General features: G+C 38.0%; 2 protein-coding genes across 6 annotated transcripts in view; one reads left to right on the top strand and one right to left on the bottom strand.

Moving 5' to 3' along the window:
- PARPBP (PARP1 binding protein) overlaps window positions 1–21,059 on the bottom strand; it is a 68,362-nt gene extending 47,303 nt beyond the window's left edge. For 2 of the 5 annotated variants that reach the window (XM_086401038.1, XM_086401040.1), the window contains exons 1-5: window positions 20,876–21,059; window positions 19,559–19,650; window positions 17,115–17,270; window positions 8,963–9,196; window positions 5,494–5,601 (exon numbers count right to left, since the gene is read on the bottom strand). In XM_086401038.1, coding sequence (XP_086257164.1) covers window positions 5,494–5,601; window positions 8,963–9,196; window positions 17,115–17,267 — 495 coding nt within the window. In that variant the 5' untranslated portion in view covers window positions 17,268–17,270; window positions 19,559–19,650; window positions 20,876–21,059. Of the gene's footprint in view, window positions 1–5,493; window positions 5,602–8,947; window positions 9,197–17,114; window positions 17,271–19,558; window positions 19,651–20,875 lie in introns of those variants that run through there. The other 3 variants (XM_086401039.1, XM_086401043.1, XM_086401041.1) reach the window with 3 other exon arrangements.
- Window positions 21,021–22,271, top strand: part of NUP37 (nucleoporin 37) — a 52,072-nt gene continuing 50,821 nt past the window's right edge. The window contains exon 1 of the mRNA XM_086401044.1: window positions 21,021–21,102. The gene's annotated coding sequence lies outside the window, so the exon portion shown is untranslated. The remainder of the gene's footprint in view (window positions 21,103–22,271) is intronic.

The following is a 22,271-nucleotide window of genomic DNA, read 5'->3' as shown; positions in this document are numbered from 1 at the left end:
CTGGCCCTTTTAGATTATTTCAAAATTGAAATTAATAACAAAAACTTGTGTGCTAAGTCACTTCAGGTGTGTCTGACTCTTTGCGACCCAATGCACCATAGCTCACCAGGCTTCTCTGTCCATGGGATTCTCCAGGCAAGAATACTGGAGTGGTTTGCCATGCACTCCTTTGAGGGATCTTCCAGACCCAGGGATCAAACCCATGTCTCTTATGTCTCCTGCATTGGCAGGTGGGTTCTTTACCACTAGCATCACCTGGGAAGCCCTTATCTGGGATCAAATTAGTGCTTACATATTTTTTATTACATTGGCTTACAAAGAAAAGTACTGAGGTACAACTAAATTAAAATCATCTTTAAGATCTATTCTAAAATTTTATTTTAATGAAAGGTATAACATAGTTTTCTGCTTTATTTCAAAAGTCCTTTTATCTCTACTTTCACAGTAAATCATAATATATCATGTGAATCTATAATACAAGTTTCCATTTTAACCTCACAGTGCAACAGTCTAAAACACACAGCAAGGGTGACACAAATTCCCAAAAATCAGAGCAGAGAAAAGAGACATTGTAATTAGAAACTTTTTTACTCTTTCTACATTTAATTTCATGCAATCTCTGTTTCACTTTGCTTCTCCTGTCCAAAAACAATGAGAGTTTACCAATATGTGTATGTGTGATCCTCACTGGGTATAAAACCAGGGCTTAAACTCTCACATCTCCAGCTATAGGAGATTTTCTTTAGAGTTAGAAAATTCTGTCCTTTTGTGATGTTAGGAAAACATCAGGCAAAAACATCTTGGAGTCCTCACAGAGTGTTTCTTTTAACTCATGGCTACAATTGGAAATCTATCCCTATCATTATGGTCAGATAACATGGCAGTTATGGTTTCCCTGCTCTTGTATTTGCAAGTGGGTTTTAAAGTGGCTCTCTGGAAAAGCATTCCACATAAATACAGTTATGATATCCAGAAGCAAGGGCCTAAATTGAAAAAATCCACAAGATTGAAGCTTTTACCAAGATACCAAAAATAAAGATACTGTTCCATTTATTTGTTTAATAAACTGATTCTATCCATACCACAAAATACTTGCAATGTTTGTTTAGAAGTTGAACAATTTTATTTAAACTTTCTGAGAACTTCAAGTTTCTTTTCCTATCCCTTAACTATTATTGAAATGCATATATACTCAATCTTAATTTAAAGAAAGTCAGTTTTTCTAAGTTGAGATTAAAATTTATACAAGTATTTTTTTTATTTCTTGGTCAATACATAAATTCTTACATTTAATGAACAAAAAAAATTGGACTAGAACTAATATACTTGTAGAATTTTTTATTTAACTGATTATTTTCTTTTGTGGCCTTTATTCTATTTTTCCCTTCATTACTACAGAATTTCTAAAGCAATAGTTTAATACTTCAGGGGGAAAAAAATGAAGCAAAATAAAATAAGGAAACAAAAACAGTGTTTCCCCAACTCATTCCATTCATCTACTTGAGGAACTGGTGTGGCATTAGTAGGCACACTTGGTGATCAAAATATATGTTTGCAAGAATACAGCCCAAAAACTTATTTTGGAATTTTAATAGAAATATATTGCCTTCCAAAAATACTCTGCAAAAGAAAAATTAGAATTCTGCAAGTAACAGAAAAATGGTTGAGAGGATGGCTGTTACTTTAATAGTCCTCATAAAATTGAATTCATCAGCTAACTGGTGGATAAAAATCTCTCAGAAAATATAATCCAAGAAGGCAAAAGATTAAAAGTAGAGGATTAACACTAAGAAACTACCATTGTTGTTGTTTTTTTGTTTTTTGTTTTTTAATTGGAGGCTAATTACAATATTGTAGTGGTTTTTGCCATACATTGACATGAATCAGCCATGGGTGTATATGTGTTCCCCATTCTGAACCCCCCTCCCACCTCCCTCCCCATCCAATCCCTCTGGGTCATCCCAGTGCACGAGCCCTGAGCACCCTGTCTCATGCACAGAACCTGGACTGGCAATCTATTTCACATATAGTAATATACATGTTTCAATGCCATTCTCTCAATGCTATTCTCTTTGCCTTCTCCCACAGGGCCCAAGAGTCTGTTCTTTATATCTGTGTCTCTTTTGCTGTCTTGTATATAGGGTCATCGTTACCATCTTTCTAAATTCCACATATATGCGTTAATATACTGTATTGGTGTTTTTCTTTGACTTACTTCCATTTTCATCCACCTCATTAGAACTGATTCAAATGCATTCTTTTTAATAGCTGAGTAATATTCCATTGTGTATATGTACCACAGCTTTCTTATCCATTCGTCTGCTGATGGACATCTAGGTTGCTTCCAAGTCCTGGCTATTGTAAACAGTGTTGCGATGAACACTGGGGTACACATGTCTCTTTCAATTCTGGTTTCCTTGGTGTGTATCCCCAGCAGTGGGATTGCTGGGTCGTATGACAGTTCTGTTTCCAGTTTTTTAAGAAATCTCCACACTGTTCTCCATAGTGGCTGTACTAGTTTGCATTCTCACCAACAGTGTAAGAGGGTTCCCTTTTTTTTAAATAAAAAACTAAAGGCTTACAATGAAGGCCTTCAGTTTCTATGTACCAAGTACACAAAAAGTTCGTTCCAGTTCTCCTGTAGGCTATTAATAAAATCCTTTTTCATGGTTATCCCTTTAAGATAATTTTTTATTGTAAAATAAGTTTAGTGGTGATAACTTTATATAATTCACTCCCAGAATTTGAAGCTACAAATATTAGGGTCTTTGAGTTATGCTGGATTCTTATATGCAACTGGCATAAACCCCATTATTTGAGCTCTCTTAATCACTTTTATAATTTCTTTTTGTTTCTTCTAACAAAGACCTATTATATCCCTTCCATAAATTCATCTAGTAAATAGAGAAATAAATTGGGATAAAGCTGTACATTCTTATAATCTACCCATTTTCCACATAAGATACAATTTTTTAAGAGGCTCCTTAATAGGATTTTCCATTAGAACAGGCAGGACCTCACTGCTGGTCATTTAGGTCATTTTACATGTATAATCCTCTTAAGTAAAAGGCACAATAACAATTATTGCTTCCTCCCTATAGTCTTTAAGATAGATCAAAAAGATCAATAAGTGATCTACCATCTTGAGGGGGAAAGTACTCCTTAAGTATCACAAGAAAAGATGAGGCAATTTGGTAAGCATCTTGTCAAGGTAGGAGGAAAAAACAAGCCAGCAAGAGAAAACAGTTACAATCACTAAAAGAAACTATGCCTAAGCAGGAAACAATCAAAGGTGGGCTTGGATATTTTCTTGTACCAGAAAAGAAGGAAGTGCTCAAAAGTCTAAGAGGGCCCAAATTGAAGTGGACCTCTACATTTTAGCACCAAAGATTAATGACTAATTGATTTTAAAATTCTGAATAAATAAAAATTTCTAAGTACATAGTAATATAAACACACATAAAAAGAGAAAGAAAATATTAAAAAAATCTATTTGCTTCCTATAAGTAACTATTACACTAACTCCTAAACTGGTAATTAAAGGGAAAGAATTAAATAGCGATCATGCCATTTTTAGGGAACTGCACTTCATCCCAGTTAATGAGATAAAGCTCTTCTTCACTGAGAAATGACAGCAAATTAGTGCAAAGACATGACAGACTTGGAAACTAACCATTCTGCAAATTCTAAAATAATAACTGATTCATACCAGGATTATCAATGCACGCTCAAAACCATGTGGTGAAACGTAATTGGGAAACGGGACATTTACAGTGTCAGACTATCACTAGATCTTTTTTGACAGCAAAAGAAAAACTACATCTTTATATTGGAAAGACCTCACAAATTCAGGACAACTTGAGTTTGTTATGCCCTCATTTTTAAATTTTTTCTTAAAAGAGTAAATGGCATTTCTGGAAAGATCCATAAAATACTATTAAGGGACCGTCTTTGTGGAAGGTGACTGGACACCTAGGGTGGGAAGGAGATCAAGTTTTCAGTGTTCATCTTTTAAAAAATCATTTTAACATACCACATTTTCAATTTAAAAAGAGAATAAAAAATAAAGCAAGTATGTTAGTGATACACAGCCTTTTGACTCTCTTCAACTGTCATCTTGAAGTGACATTTAAATCTTTTCTTTTTTGGGGGGTTGGGGTGGGGAGGAACAATGCTTTGCCACTTGGCATGTGAGATCCTAGCTCACCTGTGAGACCAGGGATTGACTCTCACGCCCCCTGCAGTGGAAGCAGAAATCTAACCACTGGACTGCGAAGGATGTACCTAAAGTGAAGTGAAGTCGCTCAGTCGTGTCCGACTCTTTGCCACCCCGTGGACTGTAGCCCACCAGGCTTATTGGTAGCTTAGTTGTGTCAGACTCTTTGAGACCCCATGGACTGGAATCCACCAGGCTCCTCTGTCCATGGAATTCTCCAGGCAAGAATACTGGAGTGGGTTGCCATTTCCTCCTCCAGAGGATACTCCCCATCCAGGGATCAAACTCACATCTCCTGCTTGGCAGGCGGATTCGTTACCACTGAGCCACCTGGGAAGAACACAAAGTACATTATTCAGTTTAAAAAGTAAGCATACAGGTATTTACCTGAGGGTTAGTCACTCAGTCATGTCTGACTCTTAGAGACCACATGGACTGTAGCCCACCAGGCTCCTCTGTCCATAGGATTCTCCAGGCAAGAATACTGGAGTGGGTTGCCATTCCCTTCTTCAGAGTAACTTCCCAAACCAGGGATCGAACCCAGGTCTCCCACGTTACCAAAATTTTTTACTATCTGAGCTACCAGGGAATCCCACAGTGATAAAATATATTTTTAAAACTGCAATCTGGAAAATATCCTGGTAGTCCAGTGGTTAAGACTCCGTACTTTCACTGGTGAGGGCCAGGGTTCAATCCCTGGTCTGAGAACTAAGATTTCAAAAGCTTCAAGGAGCAGTTTAAAGAAAAAAAAGCGGGGGGGAGAGGGGGGGAGCCAGAGATTACTACTGTAATTAGGAATCTAGTATACTGTTCAACTGAAGGCAAATTACATTAGACCAAGCCTGTATTACTTTTCTATGGTTTGTTTGCACAACAAATCCTGTTATCAGAACTCATGATACATCAGTTGTTCTGCTGCAAAGAGTAGAGAACAGATTTTTCAATTGTACATATCCTCCTAAGAATCAACCATTTAAAATGCTAACTGGGAAGTATACCAAATACAAAAATTCAAAGAACTCTGGCAACCTGTATCTTTAACTACTTTTCTGATACTTAGAGAGATACCTATTTTGCACAGTGCCTGTTACCATGGTACAAAACAATAAACTGATTATTATTGATATCATGCTCTTGCCAGTCTCTAATGTACTATTCTTTGCAAATATTTTTACTCAACAAATTAAAAACTTGTAAAAAGTAAAAAAAATAACTGTAATACACAATCAAATTCATAGTGATTTGAAGAGGATCATATCCAGCTTTCATTTACTCACCTTTTCATTTTCCTGGCTGTGTTTACTCATTGGTGATACTGGTTCAGAAAAATCAGTCTCATCATCTACTGCGTATTCTCTGCCAGACAGAAAATCCAATAGGCGACTCTGTAAGAATTACACAATATTACTACAATCAGCTGAGAATTCCACTGCTGCTCCATAAGGAGTAGTACATGTGTGCTAAGTCACTTCAGTTGTGTCTGACTCTGTGCAACCCCATAGACTGTAGCCTGCCAGGCTCCTCTGTCCATGGGATTCTCCTGGCAAGAACACTGGAGTGGGTTACCATGCCCTCCTCCAGGGATCTTCCTGACCCAGGGATCGAATCTGCATCTCCTGCATTGGCAGGCAGGTTCTTTATCACCAGCATCACCTGGGAAGCCCCCATAAGGAGTAGAGATCATTTCAACTTCCATTATTCATAGAACTGTCATCATTTAATATACCTAAACAGTCAACTGAATCCCAAAGAGCTTTTTTTCACTAGTTCTTTGAGGCTCAGCTGACTGTAGAGAAATAAACAGGCTGCCAGTCACCTGCTTAAGCTGAGAAAGTCTTCTTGTGGTCTCTCAAGCCTCACCAACAGTAAAACCATCTGTTGGGCTACTTAATGGCTTCCTGAGAGTCTGGGAACCCTGGCACACTCATAGAAGGCATGTATTGATCTTCCCGAGATCTCTAAGGACTGCTAAGCTCGTCTCAGGACTTTTCTCATAGCTCAGTTGGCAAAGAATCCGCCTATAGTGCAGGAGTCTGCCTGCAGTGAAGAAGTGTGCCTGCAATGCAAGAGACTGGGGTTCAATTCCTGGGTTGGGAAGATCCCCTGGAGAAGGAAATGGCAACCCACTCCAGCATTCTTACCTGGGAAATCCCATGGACAGAGGAGCCTGGAGGGCTACAGTCCATGGCATCGTAAGAGTCGGACATGACTTAGTGCCTAAACCACCACCACCACCACCACCACTACCAACAAGCTCTTCTCAAGATTCACCATATTTGCTCCTCAGCCTAGGTCTCTGATTTCGTCCTCCAGATAATTGCTCAGCTTATGAAAGCAATCGCTGTTCCAGTTCTCCCTAGAGTTCAGTTAGAATAAAGACTTCTATGCTCCTAGACGGGGCTTCCTTACTAGCTCAGAGGGTAAAGCGTCTGCCTGCAGTGCGGAAGACCTGGGATCAACCCCTGGGTCAGAAAGATCCCCCTGGAGAAGGAAATGGCAACTCACTCCGGTACTCTTGTCTGGAAAATCCCATGGTCAGAGAAGCCTGGTAGGCTACAGTCCATGGGGCTGTAAAGAGTCGGACACAACTCAGCAACTTCACTTTATGCTCCTATATGCCCATGGGGCCCTGCACCCATATCCCTCAGGAGAGAAATTATAAAAGTAGGAAATAAAAGGGAGAGGGGCATCATTCAAATTATGTTCCCAGAACTTCCCTACATTATCTTTATCTTAACTCCTTATAATTCTTACCTTATTTAGGCTACAATAAATCAAAAACAAAGAACGCCTTTCAGGATCATGAAATTTCAGGATCTTTCAGAAATATTTAGAACTTTATGATATGTATCTTTAAAGATACTTTAAATTAAGATATTTAGCATTATTTTTTAAAAAAATCAATCTAAGGATATTTTCCTGCTCATTTTTTCCTCACTGAAAGTTTCCTTTGGTAATGTAAGTATCAACCAAGTTGTTAGTCTTCTAAGATTTAAATGCAGAAAATGTTCTACTTCACATATTACTATCTCAGCAGTTCCCACTTCTTTCCTGATGTTCTACAGAGGAGACATACTGATATTTGGAGGCAGAACATCTTCAAATGCAGAACCTTATATATCTCACACTATTAGTTAATTCACTTAAATGAAGAAACTTGTTAGAGAACTTAGAGGCAAAGGATAAAATGAAAACAAAGACCTCAGACAGATAATACTCTCACTGGCTTTTCAGAAATTCTTGTTTGTTATTCCTACAATCTAAAACTTGTGTTTCATTAGTCTCTCTAAATTAACTTTGTGAAAAATAGTTAAAAATCATCTCTAAAAGTAAGCAAATAAAATATAACTAGAGGGGAATTATAAAAAAAACTGTCTTCATTCACAAGTATCCTTAGTATGGTGGGGGTGTGTATGCCAAGGTATGCATGTACGTAAATGTATTTTGAGAAGGTTAAAAATGGGCAAGGATTCTCATGATGGCCCCATGAGGCAAGGACAACAAACCATATGCCAGTATCCATTCTCCCCTTCTTCCTTAGTATCTGAGCTTTCTTTTCGTTTCTGGCATGTTACTACACAGAATAAAAACTATATTCTCCATCCTGGCTAGCATCTTGGTGTGGCCATGTGACTAAGCTTTGGCTAGTGAGATGCAAGCCAAAGAGGTACACCACTTAAAAGGAAAAGAGACTGTCCTCCCTTACCACTTCCTGCTGCAAGAAATGCTGATACAACATCTGGAGGTCCAACAATTACCTTGAACCACAAGTGATCTTGAGAGTAGAAGTGAAGAACTAAGATGGGAGAGAGGGCAGAATGACAGAAAACTCCTAGGTATCTGATAACCATGAACGAATCATACATGTCCTAGATGCTTACTTACCTTTAGACATCTTTTACAAAAGAATGAAACAAACTTCCATTATCTTAAACAACTGTTATTATGGAGGTTTCTATTCTAAGAAGCCAAACATTACTGCCAAGTTATTGAAAAGAAATATTTGTAAAATATTTTATATGTTAGAAATTCCAGTAAACATTTTCTTCTAATTATGGCTACAATTTTTTTTTTATTACCACTGTTTAATTACTACTTTAGTGGCACTTGGTAAATATTAAGATAAATATCTTTTCAATATGTTAAAACATACTAGATATATTCAAATATATTCTAGAATAGTATATCACCAAGCTATGAAGGATGATACTACATTAACTTTAAAATTTATACTCTATAAAAAAATAAGGCAATGAATATGTCTGCAAAAAATGAATAGAATATTACCTCATGCAGAGAGTATCATACTGAACATTCTCATTAAATCATACTCCACCCTAGTAAAAAACTATTAGTCCACAGTCATAGCAATTATTTATACTATATATGCCAAATGAACAGATGCACCCTAAACCAAGAAAGTAAAATACAAAAGCAATCCTTGACATTATTCAAAAAGAAATCACATATTTGGTATCGATTTACTAACAATGTTTTAATCTAATAAGTAGCTGTTCTTATAATTTAACAAAATATTAATAACACAAGTTCAACAAAATTTACCACCAAAATATTCCCCTCAAGTAATGACTAACTTTCAGGTAGCTAAATTTTCCATTCTTAACATGATCCAAAAAGCAAAAGCATTATCAAGTTACTATAAATGCTAATACCATCACTTAAAATAAAAATAAATCTAGCCAAATTTTAATTCAACTAAGACAGAATTATTTAAAAAATACTTACAGGACATATGTTCACACAATTTTCACAATTCGAAGTCAAATCACTACATTTTTTATAAACATCAATCAGATCTAACATGTTACTATTCTTTAAGAAATCATCATAAATCTTCCTGATGTCCTCATAATGGTCAATCACTTTTATATTTTCAACTGGTAAGTTTAATTTCTCATGTAGAAAGTATTTCCAGGTCAATATGATATCACTGAGAGAGACTGTAAACTCTCCACTATGCTGAAAGAGAATAAAAATTAAAAATTACCAAAAATAAAATGATTAAGTTGGATGCTAGTTACTCATTAACTTACAACTAAGATCAGTTCAATTCAGTTGCAAAGTCATATCTGACTCTGCAACCCCAAGGACTGCAGCATGCCAGGCCTCCCTGTCCATCACCAACTCCCTGAGTTTACTCAAACTCATGTCCATTGAGTCAGTGATGCCATCCAACCATCTCATCCTCCATCGTCCCCTTTTCCTCCTGCCTTCAATCATTCCCAGCATCAGGGTCTTTTCAAATGAATCAGTTCCTCGAATCAGGAGGCCAAGGTACTGGAGTTTCAGCCTCAACATCAGTCCTTCCAATGAACACCTAGGACTGATCTCCTTTAGGATGGACTGGTTGGATCTCCTTACAGTCCAAGGGACTCTCAAGAGTCTTCTCCAACACCACAGTTCAAAAGCATCAATTCTTCGGCACTCAGCTTTCTTCACAGTCCAACTCCCACATCCATACATGACTACTGGAAAAACCAAAGCCTTGACTAGATGGACCTTTGTTGGCAAAGTAATGTCTCTGCTTTTTAATATGCTGTCTATGTTGGTCATAACTTTTCTTCCAAGGAGTAGCATCTTTTTATTTCATGGCTGCAGTCACCATCTGCAGTGATTTTGGAGCCCAAAAATAAAGTCTGCCACCATTCCCACTGTTTCTCCATCTATTTGCCATGAAGTGATGGGACCAGATGCCATGATCTTTGTTTTCTGAATATTACAAATTGAATTTTGTCATAAAAAACTCTACATTGAATTCCACTGGATTTTAAAAGAATATCCAAACTGAACTAAAGAATAATATTAATACCTGATATAAAAGAAAAAGATTTTGATGATGTAAAGTAAAAAATAATAATAATAAAATAAATACTATCAACTATAAAAAGTTTGCACTTGATAAAGTTAACAAATATGAAAGAAAGTGAAAGCGTTAGTCGCTTAATTGTGTCCAGTCCTTTGAAACTCCATGGTCTGTAGCCCGTTAGGTTCCTCTGTTCATGGAATTTCCCAGCCAGTAATACTGGAGTGGGTTGCCATTCCCTTCTCCAGGGGATCTTCCCCACCCAGGGATCAAACCCAGGTCTCCTGCATTGCAGGCAGATTGTTTCACATCAAAGCCACAAAGGAAAGCCTTAACAAATATAGTCATCTTATTTCCTTAACTTTACTAAATTTCTCTACCAAAAGTGGGGGAGGATGGGTGAATACTGAGCTGTACTTAAGTGCTATTGATTAAGGAAACATTAATTCCTTTTAGTTCTTTTTGCTAAGGTATTTTTAGTCTCTTATTTAAAACTTCAATGCCACACTGGATTCCTACATACCACATTATCCCAAATGTTAGTCTTAAAGCATGATCATAAAACTTAAATTTTTAAAAAGTATGTTTTATTACTATTTCCAAGGAAGCTAAAATATCTGCTAAAATTTAGGGTCAGTGAAGAATTTTGAACCTTCCCTGCTTATCATCACACATAACTATCACAAATAAATGCTAAAAAGCAACAGGTCAGGTTTCTTTCTATAAGTTGTCAGATGTTACTATTTAGGCAAAATTGTTCTTTTTTTCCTCTTCTTCAATATCTTCATGATAAATTATCTCAGTGGACATGTTGAAGATTTTTTTTTAATTGACTGTATTCTGTTCCACTTAAGTATCCCAGATATTAACAATGATGCCCTCCAAAACATGCTAGACCTAATTTAGTTAAAAAAAAAAAAAAAAAATCTAACTACTGTTTTCCAATGCAGTATGAGTAACAAATAGTTTTAAGTATCTGTATGTGGTTTTGAGAAATATATTTTGCTGCCCTCTTCCACAGCTAAGTTTAACATGTTAGCATTTTTTGCTAACACCAATATCTTTCCATTAATAGCATTTAAAAATGGCTGGGTATTTAAATACCATTCATTGGAACTAATACCATTCATTGGAACATTCACTGGAACATTAAATACCATTCATTGGAACTAAATTGTAACATCATCTTTAGCCAATGAAGATAAATAGAAAGAAATAAAAGGAAGCCAAATAATATGTTATTTTCTACATATCTGATTCTTTCAAATCTCTGTATCTTTTACAAAAAGTAGCCATATTTTCTAATTAATATCCAAATTTAAGACAAGGTGACCAAACTGCCTTAAAATAAGTAACTTTTTATTTATCCATATGGCAGCAACTAAGAAAATTATCTTTATTGTCTTTAAAGTAAGGATCCATTATATAAAAATTATTAAAATTAATTATATTTCATGAAATTAGTTCAATGTACAATCAAAAAAAAAATCATTAACTCTCAAACACTGGAACCATAACCCAGATGTAAGACAGATTTGTAATTTCTCAGCATTGCATCAAAATTGTATACTTTACTTCCCAATCCCACAAAGGTTACTTACACACCAAAGAATTTCCAAATGGTATTTAAGTTAAACTAACTAATTTAATTAAATTAGTTAAATTAATTCAATTATTTAGAGTTTCGAAACTAAACTGTTATATCTCAAAAATTCCTAACAACTATTTTGGAATAACAACCTTCATATTAAAAATAAATTAAGATTTTGCCTAATATAAATGTACAGATTTCATCCTAATGACTCTGTGCTGTCCTCAGTCATGTCCAACTCTTTGCAACCCCATGGACTGAAGCCTGCCAGGCTCCTCTGTCCATGGAATTCTCCAGGCAAGAATGCTGGAGAAGGTTGCCATTTCCAACTCCAGGGGATCTTCACAACCCAGGGACTGAACCCAAGTCTCATGTGTCTCCTGCACTGGCAGGTGGAGTCTTTACCACTGCACCACCTGGTAAGTCCTATCCTAATGACTATAACGAAAGGAAACCATACAAGTTCTTAATCTTGTGAGAAAAGGTTTTGACTACGTTAACAGTGTTTATACTGGGATTGTAAAAACATTTTAAATCCAAATAAAAATGCACTCCAAATATCAGTTTTCACGAGCAGGTGCCCATCATGACAGCATATTCTATTATTCAAACCAGTAACAACTGATTGAGAGTTTGCGGTCAAATCAGAAAATGTTTTGCTAAGAAAACATGCCAGCTGGCGAATATTTGAAGGAAGTTCAAAACGTTCAATCCTTTAGTTCTCTGATGGACATAAGAAGGATTGTATTTCACAAGAATAAAATGAGAAAAAGCGAGTTACACTTGTCAGAGTACTTGTACTTTTTACATTTTCCCGAATATATACTTGTATAATTATTGTACTTATATAATTATTCAAAATTTTAAATAAACTTTATTTTTTAACTAACTGGAATTCTTGTTATTGAAAGAGAATAGATAGCAAGTTTACTTAAGAGCATTAATTGGATGTATGACCTTGAATAAGATATTGAAATCCCTGAGTCAGCTTCCTCGGGTATAAAGGAAGATTGTACATATTAAATAACACATGATAAACTGTAAGCAATCAAAACTGTCAGTTTCCTTTCTCTTTTATTATTCAATGTAAAATAACAGTTTGTTGTGGGAAGTGTGATAGATAAATAGAATATAATTTTTAAAACTCTTTCTTCCTATTTGCTATATCACTATTGGATCATTTTCAAATCTGACAGTCAACCGCAGGTGCTGAGACAGCTTTCCACAAAGTTATAAAATTAATATCTTTGTTTTATTCAAAGGAATATTCATAGGGTTCTTAAGGCTAGTTAAGTTGAAAAACAGCCCTAATAGGGCAACGGCCAGACAAATTAAATCTATAGAACCAATTCCAAAGAAAGGAAAGGCTAAAATTTTATTTGCAATGTAGTAATGAAGATCTGATAGATAGAGTGCCTGATGAACTATGGACAGAGGTTTGTGACATTGTATAGGAGACAGGGATCAAGACCATCCCCATGGAAAAAAGCAAAATAGCTGTCTGAGGAGGCCTTACAAATAGCTGTGAAAAGAAGAAAAGCGAAAAGCAAAGGAAAAAAGGAAAGATAGAAGCATCTGAATACAGAGTTTCAGAGAATAGTAAGGAGAGATGAGAAAGCCTTCCTCAGCGATCAATGCAAAGAAACAGAGGAAAACAATAGAATGGGAAAGACTAGAAATCTCTTCAAGAAAATTAGAGATACCAAGGGAACATTTCATGCAAAGATGGGCTCGATAAAGGACAGGAATGGTATGGAACTAACAGAAGCAGAAGATAATAAGAAGAGGTGGCAAGAATACACAGAATAGCTGTACAAAAAAGATCTTCACGACCAAGATAATCACAATGGTGTGATCACTGACCTAGAGCCAGACATCCTGGAATGTGAAGTCAAGTGGGCCTTAGAAAGCATCACTACGAACAAAGCTAGTGGAAGTGATGGAATTCCAGTTGAGCTGTTTCAAATCCTGAAAGATGCTGCTGTGAAAGTGCTGCACTCAATATGCCAGCAAATTTGGAAAACTCAGCAGTGGCCACAGGACTGGAAAAGGTCAGTTTTCATTCCAATCCCAAAGAAAGGCAATGCCAAAGAATGCTCAAACTACCGCACAATTGCACTCATCTCATACGTTAGTTGGAGAAGGCAATGGCACCCCACTCCAGATCTCTTGCCTGGAAAATCCTGTGGACGGAGGAGCCTGGTAGGCTGCAGTCCATGGGGTCTCGAAGAGTCGGACATGACTGAGTGACTTCACTTTCACTTTTCACTTTCATGCATTGGAGAAGGCAATGGCAACCCACTCCAGTGTTCTTGCCTGGAGAATCCCAGGGATGGGGGATCCTGGTGGGCTTCCGTCTATGGGGTCGCACAGAGTCGGACACGACTGAAGCGACTTAGCAGCAGTAGCAGTAGCAGCACACGCTAGTAAAGTAATGCTTAAAATTCTCCAAGCCAGGCTTCAGCAATATGTGAACCGTGAACTTCCAGATGTTTAAGCCGGTTTTAGAAAAGGTAGAGGAAGCAGAGATCAAATTGCCAACATCTGCTGGATCATGGAAAAAGCAAGAGAGTTCCAGAAAAACATCTATTTCTGCTTTATTGACTATGCCAAAGCCTTTGACTGTGTGGATCTCAATAAACTGTGGAAAATTCTGAAAGAGATGGGAATACCAGACTACCTGACCTGCCTCTTGAGAAACCTATATGCAGGTCAGGAAGCAACAGTTAGAACTGGACATGGAACAACAGACTGGTTCCAAATCGGAAAAGGAGTATGTCAAGGCTGTATATTGTCACCCTGCTTATTTAACTTACATGCAGAGTACATCATGAGAAAAGCTGGGCTGGAAGAAGCACAAGCTGGAATCAAGATTGCCGGGAGAAACATCAATAACCTCAGATATGCAGATGACACCACCCTTATGGCAGAAAGTGAAGAGGAACTAAAAAGCCTCTTGATGAAAGTGAAAAAGGAGAGTGAAAAAGTTGGCTTAAAGCTCAACATTCAGAAAACAAAGATCATGGCATCTGGTTCCATCACTTCATGGCAAATAGAAGGGGAAACATTGGAAACAGTGACAGACTTTATATTTTTGGACTACAAAATCATTGCAGATGGTGACTGCATCCATGAAATAAAAGACACTTTCTCCTTGGAAGAAAAGTTATGACCAACATAGACAGCATATTAAAAAGCAGAGACATTACTTTGCCAACAAAGGTCCATCTAGTCAAGGCTATAGTTTTTCCAGTAGTCGTGTACAGAGTTGAGAGTTGGACTGTAAAGAAAGCTGAGCACCGAAGAATTGATGCTTTTGAACTGTGGTTTTGGAGAAGACTCTTGAGAGTCCCTTGGACTGCAAGGAGATCCAACCAGTCTATCCTAAAGGAAATCAGTCCTGAATATTCATTGGATGGACTGATGTTGAAGCTGAAACTCCAGTAGTTTGGCCACCTGATGCAAAGAACTGACTCATTTGAAAAGACCCTGATGCTGGGAAAGATTGAAGGCAGGAGGAAAAAAGCACGACAGAGGATGCGATGGCATCACCGACTCAATGGACATGGGTTTGAGTAAACTCCAGGATTTGGTGATGGACAGGGAGGCCTGGCGTGCTGCAGTCCATGGGGTCCCAAAGAGTCAGATACGACTGAGTAACCGAACTGAACATAAAGGAAGTATATCCAGTGAACATGGGTAAATGGAGCACACTGAAAGATATTGACAAAGTGTACAAGAGAGCACCTAAAATACATGTACTCTTTCAGACAGTAAGAAAGAGGCAAAAATAAGTCAACAGTAAAGTAAGCAAAGAAGCCTGGCATGGGGTCCCAAAGCGATGGATATGACTTAGTGACTGAACAACAAAATAAGCATAGGATATGAATAGACAGTTTAAGAAAAAGATACCTCAAAAGGTATCCTTTTAGAGGTGTACTTAAGCACCGTTTAAAATTCCTAATTTTTAGGTATTAAATTATTCTTTCTTTTTCAAAATGATGGTTCTAGTCAGTATTTTTTCTCAATGGCTTTATGTGCTAACATGAGAAATGTTCAAATATGTCAATGTCTAATTTGAGAGGGAAATTTTACTAGTATGGCACCCCACTCCATTACCCTTGCCTGGAAAATCCTGTGGACGGAGGAGCCTGGTAGGCTGCAGTCCATGGGGTCGCTAAGAGTCAGACATGACTGAGCGACTTCACTTTCACTTTTCACTTTCACGCATTGGAGAAGGAAATGGCAACCCACTCCAGTGTTCTTGCCTGGAGAATCCCAGGGATGGGGGATCCTGGTGGGCTTCCGTCTATGGGGTCGCACAGAGTCCGACACGACTGTAGTGACTTAGCAGTAGCAGCATATGAAATTTAAAAGTCTGGGAACTACTGACATATAGAATTAAAATAATTCATCAGAATGTCATTTCACTATCTAGCCCAATAGACCCATTGAAAAAATTTTACCCTTCAAAAATTTTCTTCTCTAGTCAAGATAATGCTAAGTCTCCTGACCATTTTCAAACCATCATGATTTTAAATCCCCTGGATGCTTACTCTGAACTGATAATCTTCTTCCTTCACCGCTTCTTCAAATTCTTCCCATCTGAAGACTTCCCTCTTTTAAGTATATTATATAAAGTCCAAGAAGACTTTCCTTACCACTCCAACCTAGATTCATCCTTCTTTCATCTGAACATCTCTCAACCCTTAGGTAGAACTTATTCCAAACACTCTTATCCCAAGCCAACTGTGCAAAAATCACTTCAGGTTATAAAGATTAAAAATTTGCTTAAAAAATAAGACAATTTCCAGGGTCTCAGTCAAGATCAGGAAAATCAGTGTCCAAGATTAGGGCACAGGAGCCAGTACTTTTTAAAAGTCCTCCCAAGTGATTCTGCTTCACAGCTTGGCTTAGGAATAATTAATCTATACCACAGAGTCTGAAATTAGTCATAAAATACTTGATTACATTTAAATAAACATTATTTATGTGTGTCTTCTAGAACTTTTTGCAGAAGTCTTATAAAAATAATTTTTAACCATAATAATCATAATAGTTGTATGTTTACCTTAAAATTGGCATCACCGACTCGATGGACGTGAGTTTGAGTGAACTGAGGGAGTTGGTGATGGACAGGGAGGCCTGGCATGCTGCGATTCATGGGGTCACAAAGAGTCGGACACGACTCAGCGACTGAACTGAACTGAACTACCTTAAAATTATAAATTAAACATCAAACGTGCACGTCACACATTAAATTATACATATAAAAGTTTCACTTTTGACAAATTAACAAATCATTTCAAATCCAATGGCAATATTTTGACACAGACACACAGAGGCATTTGTGAATATAGTATAATGACGTTATCATAGAAGGGCACATATTGCTCAGAAATTAATGCAATTAAGCTTATTCAAATGGGCAGCAACCAAAATTCACTTTTAAAAAAAAGTTAACCTAAATACAGTCTACTAACCTGTTTGTTGTTCTCTGCCATGGAAAGCTGCAATGCCAAGAGCATGGAGTCTGCACCACACACAGTAGTTCTCTCAGAGTTACAAAGAGTGTGCCAGTTCCTTCTGAACTCTTTAATCATATCCAAGATAGACTTCTGATTAAGCCCAGCCATGCTCTTAATGTAGGATAGAATGCAATGTTAAAAAGCCATATTTTAATTGGAAATTAACATTTAACATGTGTAAGGAAGCAGAGTAAGAGAAAAATAGTGAACAAGAGGTCATTTCATATTTACTACGACTGCTTTTAATTAAATTTAGAAAAACAGAGTGATACAATTTCCACCCAATCATACTTTCCTCTCCTTTAGTTTTCTTAAACCAAATCTTGTAAAACAATGAAATCCAACCATCGATCTGAGAATACAAAACAGATAAAGGCAAATTCTGCAAACATGATTATAGACACAAACATAGCAAGCTGTATTTTTTAAATATTTATTTTGAAATAGATGGTGATATCTACGGCAGAAGACAAAACAAAGAAAGTCAATTTCCTCTCATCCCTGTGTTATCCCAAAAGGGGTGGTCTATTTTCCACCCCTTTGAATCTGGGTTAGCCTTGTAACTTGATTTGATCAATAGAACGTGACAAGAATGACATCACAGGAATTCCAAGCCTAGATCTAGTTCCCAAAGGCCCATGCAGAAAGAGTTAATATGGCAGACCCGACTATTATCTTTTAAAAAGCATGTTTACAGGGTTGGCCCTTGGTTGGCATCTGGAAACTTAAGATTTCAGGAAGATTTTCAGTAAGAATGGTTCATTGCACTTAAACTATTTGTACAAACAATATAGCTTATGCTGATAGGCTTTTCTTTTTAGTCTAGAATTTCGGAACATAGAAGATATCTACATGTTCAAACCCCAATAAAAAGCCTGGGCATTGAATCTCTAAAGAGCTACCCTGACAGACAACATTTCATGTGCTGTCATAACTTGTTGCTGGGAGACTTAACTATATCCTATGTGACTCCCCAAAGAGAAGACTTTTGGAAGCTTGTGCTTGATTTCTCCTGGAGTTCACCCCCATGTACCTTCTCCCTTTGCTGATTTTGCTTGGCATCTTTTTGCTGTAATATATTATAGCATGAGTACAACTATACGCTGAGTCCTTTGAGTCCTCTTAGCAAATTATCCAACCTGGGGTAATCTTGGGGGCCTCCTGACACAAGCCTACAGTTTTAGCTCTTACTCTCTCACTATTCTCAGAATGCCATATGAAGAACTGCAAATGAGCCTGCTGGAAAGGCTGTGTGGAGGAGAATCAGCTGATAGGCTGCTGCTGCTGCTGCATCGCTTCAGTCGTGTCCGACGCTGTGCAACCCCACAGATGGCAGCCCACCAGGCTCCTCCGTCCCTGGGATTCTCCAGGCAAGAATATTGGAGTGGGTTGCCATTTCCTTCTCCAAGCTGATAGGCACTCCAGCTGATAACCAAGACCATGAACAGACATGTGAGTGAGGCTATCACAGATTATCTAGACCCAATCAACCTGTCAGATGACATACAGCACCCTAAGTGACCCTAGGCAAGACCAGCAGAACCATGTAGCTGAGTACAGCCCAAATCGTTGATCCTCAGAATCATAACATTTAAAATGGCTGTTGTTTAACACCACTTAAACTTCAGAGTGGTTTGTTACACGGCAATAGACAACCAAAACAATAATAGCTAATACTTAGAAGGTTTCTTGGAGCCAGGTACTTTTCAAAAGCTTAATATTTATTACCTCATTTAATCTTCACAAGAGTCCTGAGGAAGGTCTGTTATCCTCATTTTACACCTGAAGAAACTGACACCCTATGCTGCTGAGCTAGCAAATGGCCAAACAAACCTAAATTCAAGACGCCTAACTCCAAAAGTGGTGCGCTTTTATATCACTACGACTTTTTTTCCCCACTTTAAGTACCCTAGTCTCCAACATAGTCACATGCCATTATCTTATTTTGGGTATTTTACTATTCACATTCAATCAATTTACTCCGTTATCTTTTTCTTCCTTTTTTTATATGACATAAACAGAATCCAGGATGTTTACTAGGTATCTTGGGTTTGCATGATTAAAAAAAATAAATGGGTATGTGCCATTTACAAAACAATAATTTGCAGACATAATCAGGGATGCAATTTAAAGATACAGGTAGAAGACTATAAAGTATCTACAAAAATACAAATCCAAGTAAACAGTAAAATTGTCTTCAAAATATCACCTTCATCTCTTATAAGAAAAAAATATAAAGTGAAGAAATAAAGTTTCAGTAACATGATCAGTTTGCCTAGAATCAATATTAAGTAGTAAATTATTTACTGGTATTATTTAAACATACTATGAGTTCGGATTGCTAAGAATGAAAACTAATCTAGAATTAGACTGTTTTGAATTCTAGCTCCACCACTTACAAGCTGTTAGAACTCCAAGTTATGTCCCCTCTCTCTGCCTCAGCTTCCTTGTGAAGCTTCCTGGTGAAACCTTCCTTCCTTTTGTTTTCCAACTGAAAACAAAAATAATAATAGTACTATCTCAGAGGGTTTTGTGAAAAGTAAATGACATAAGTACAAGGTAAGATTTTAGAACAACGCCTCGCACATATAAAAGTCCATCTTATTCAGGAGTTAGAACACTTTTGGAAAGGTTCCAACAGTAAACAGTGAGGTGTGCAGGACATAAGGTCTCTTACAACTATTCAAACTTCACCTTGCAGGGTGAAACTAGCCACAGACAATACATAAACAAATGAGTACAGCTCGGCTTTAGCAAAATTTTACAGAAATTTAAAGATCATAAAATTTTCACATATTATAAAATATTCTTCTGCTGGACTTTTTTTTTTTTCCCAACCAACCAAACACGTAAAATTAGCTCACGAACTGGCTGCACAAAAACAGGCAGTACCACCAGTTAGCCAAGCCTCTAGCCTTGACTCTTTCAGTAGCTAGCTGGCTGTGTGAGTCTAAGCAATAAGCCCTGACTGCCTAGGAAGATGTAGAATACTTCCAGAAATCAAGGAGACAATGATTATGCAAGTGCTCTGAGTGTCAGGCTGCAACATACAAAGAGTAGTAGAAGATAGCAGCAATAATAAACACTTGTTTTTAGCATTTGGATTCCAAGCTGCACTGCAGCAAAAATTGTAAGGCAGGAAAATGTCACTTGGGAGCCAGTGTGAGATGGATAAAAGAGATATACCAAGGTCCCCATTTACTGGCTGTATGTCCTTCAGTATTTAAAACCTCTGATGAGCATAAATTTCTTCATCTGTAAAACGGAAATGATTATCTCCTAGTTCATAAAATTAGGACACGTTAGTGAGACAGTAAATAATCGACCTAGTGCTGGACACTTAGGAGGTGCTCAGTAAAAAAGGGCATCGTTGCTGCTCATGGTATGCAGGTCCTAACAGTTCTTTGGGCGGAAGTAAAAGGGAGAGGGAGAAAGTGGAGTCTACCTAAGCCTGGTTTCCTGCCTAACTAAGTAATCTAAGTAGGGCTCTGTGGACCTTATTCTTCCAGTCAGCAGATGATCCCTCAGCACCTTCCAGCTCCATCAATGGAACATAAGAACTCTGTTCAATAACCCCAGACCAAAACCAGACCCCGGAGCAAAAACACTCCACAAATATTACTCTAGGCAACCACATGGCGCTCTGCTGTTACCGAAAAACCCTCACAAGTCGCAGCTTAAAGCCTGCAGACGGACGAGAAAAAAGTGACACTCACCTAGCTCGGGGAGAACCCAAGTAGGTGCAGACTCCCCTGAAGAATGCTCCAGCTGGCTGCACAAGGGCGACTGTTCCAGAGATCGCGGGTTTACATTTTAAATCTCGCGGGAGGGCCCGACAGCCAATCGCAGCTCCCGCCCTCTGACCCGGAAGCAGAGCCGGCGCGCGCCGCAGCAGCCCAAGGTGAACAGCAGCTCGGCTTTAGCCGCTTCCAGGCGCCCTCCGGTGCGTATCGCGCGTGAGCCCAAGGGGCATCCCTGCTCGGCTGCCGGTCGCCACGCGCCTCCAATCTATCCCTGGGAGTTCCTCCTCTCCTCGGGCCGTTCCCCACCCCTGTTCCTTTCGATCTCGGGCTCCGGGAGGTAGTGGCGGGGTCTCGCGGTATTTGCGTGGCTCTGAAAGAGATTTCAGGGCTATGCGGGGACTTCTCTTGTTCCCTCCCTCCCCTGTTTTCGCAATTTTAGAGGGGCGAGTCCAGCCCGCTTTGTACAGTGAGACCCTGAGACTGTAATTAGACTGGTCACTGCTTTAATGAACAGTTAGAAACCGAGTTTCCTATTCTGGAATCTTTTGCACTTCCCACCCTGCTGCCTTACCTTGGTCACTTTTTACAACTGTTTAGTCCCAGATGCCCACTCTTAAGGTTACTAGGTTATAGACTTCCCGAGGTGGAACTCATATGATTTCTTAGTAGATACTCATCAGATACTTGATGTGTTTGCTATCAAGCCCAGCTGTTTTCAGGACAACTACCGTCCCATTAAAAAAAAACAAACCAAAAAAGTGACCTCTTCAGAATCTATAAGTCTCATCTGGGAATGCTACTTTCAGAATGCACACCAGGCCATGAAACATTAGCTGAAGTTTTGTGCCTGGTTTTATGAATACTATTTTGTGTCCCATTTTGGCATTCCTTTCTCCAGATTGTATATTTTGTATCTGCTTATGTTATAGTACTGTTCACACTAAATCATAAATAACCCTGGATTGTGAGCTCTTTCAAAACAGGCTTTTGTGTTTCTCTTTATTGTACTGGTGCCCAGCACTTAGAAAGTCTCACATTCTGGCTCCTCTTATGAGATTGGCAAGCGAGTTAACCATGTGAAGTCTCGATTTCTTCATCTGTAAAAAGGGGATCATAGTACCTCCCTCTTAGGTTTGTGCAAGTATTAGGCATGGTAATGTTAGTAAAATACTTAATGGTGGCGCTTGCAGGTAGAGCTCCATAATGTTAATGATCATTAATTTTTTCTGAGTATATTTTCTAGTAATGTAATTCCATCTTTAAGTACTCCCTGTCCTTTAAATAATCTAAACAGAATTTTGTAGTGACTTTCTCTGCAAGTACCATTCACAAAGTAGTTGAATATTTTTTTTTTTTGAGCTGCCTGTCA

This window comes from Bos grunniens, chromosome 5 (genome assembly GCF_055505025.1).
Source record: "Bos grunniens cultivar Pamir isolate PY7600 chromosome 5, Bosgru_T2T1.0, whole genome shotgun sequence".
NCBI lineage: Eukaryota > Metazoa > Chordata > Mammalia > Artiodactyla > Bovidae > Bos > Bos grunniens.
Note: the sequence above shows the minus strand (reverse complement) of the source record. Positions and strands in the feature narration are given on the sequence as shown.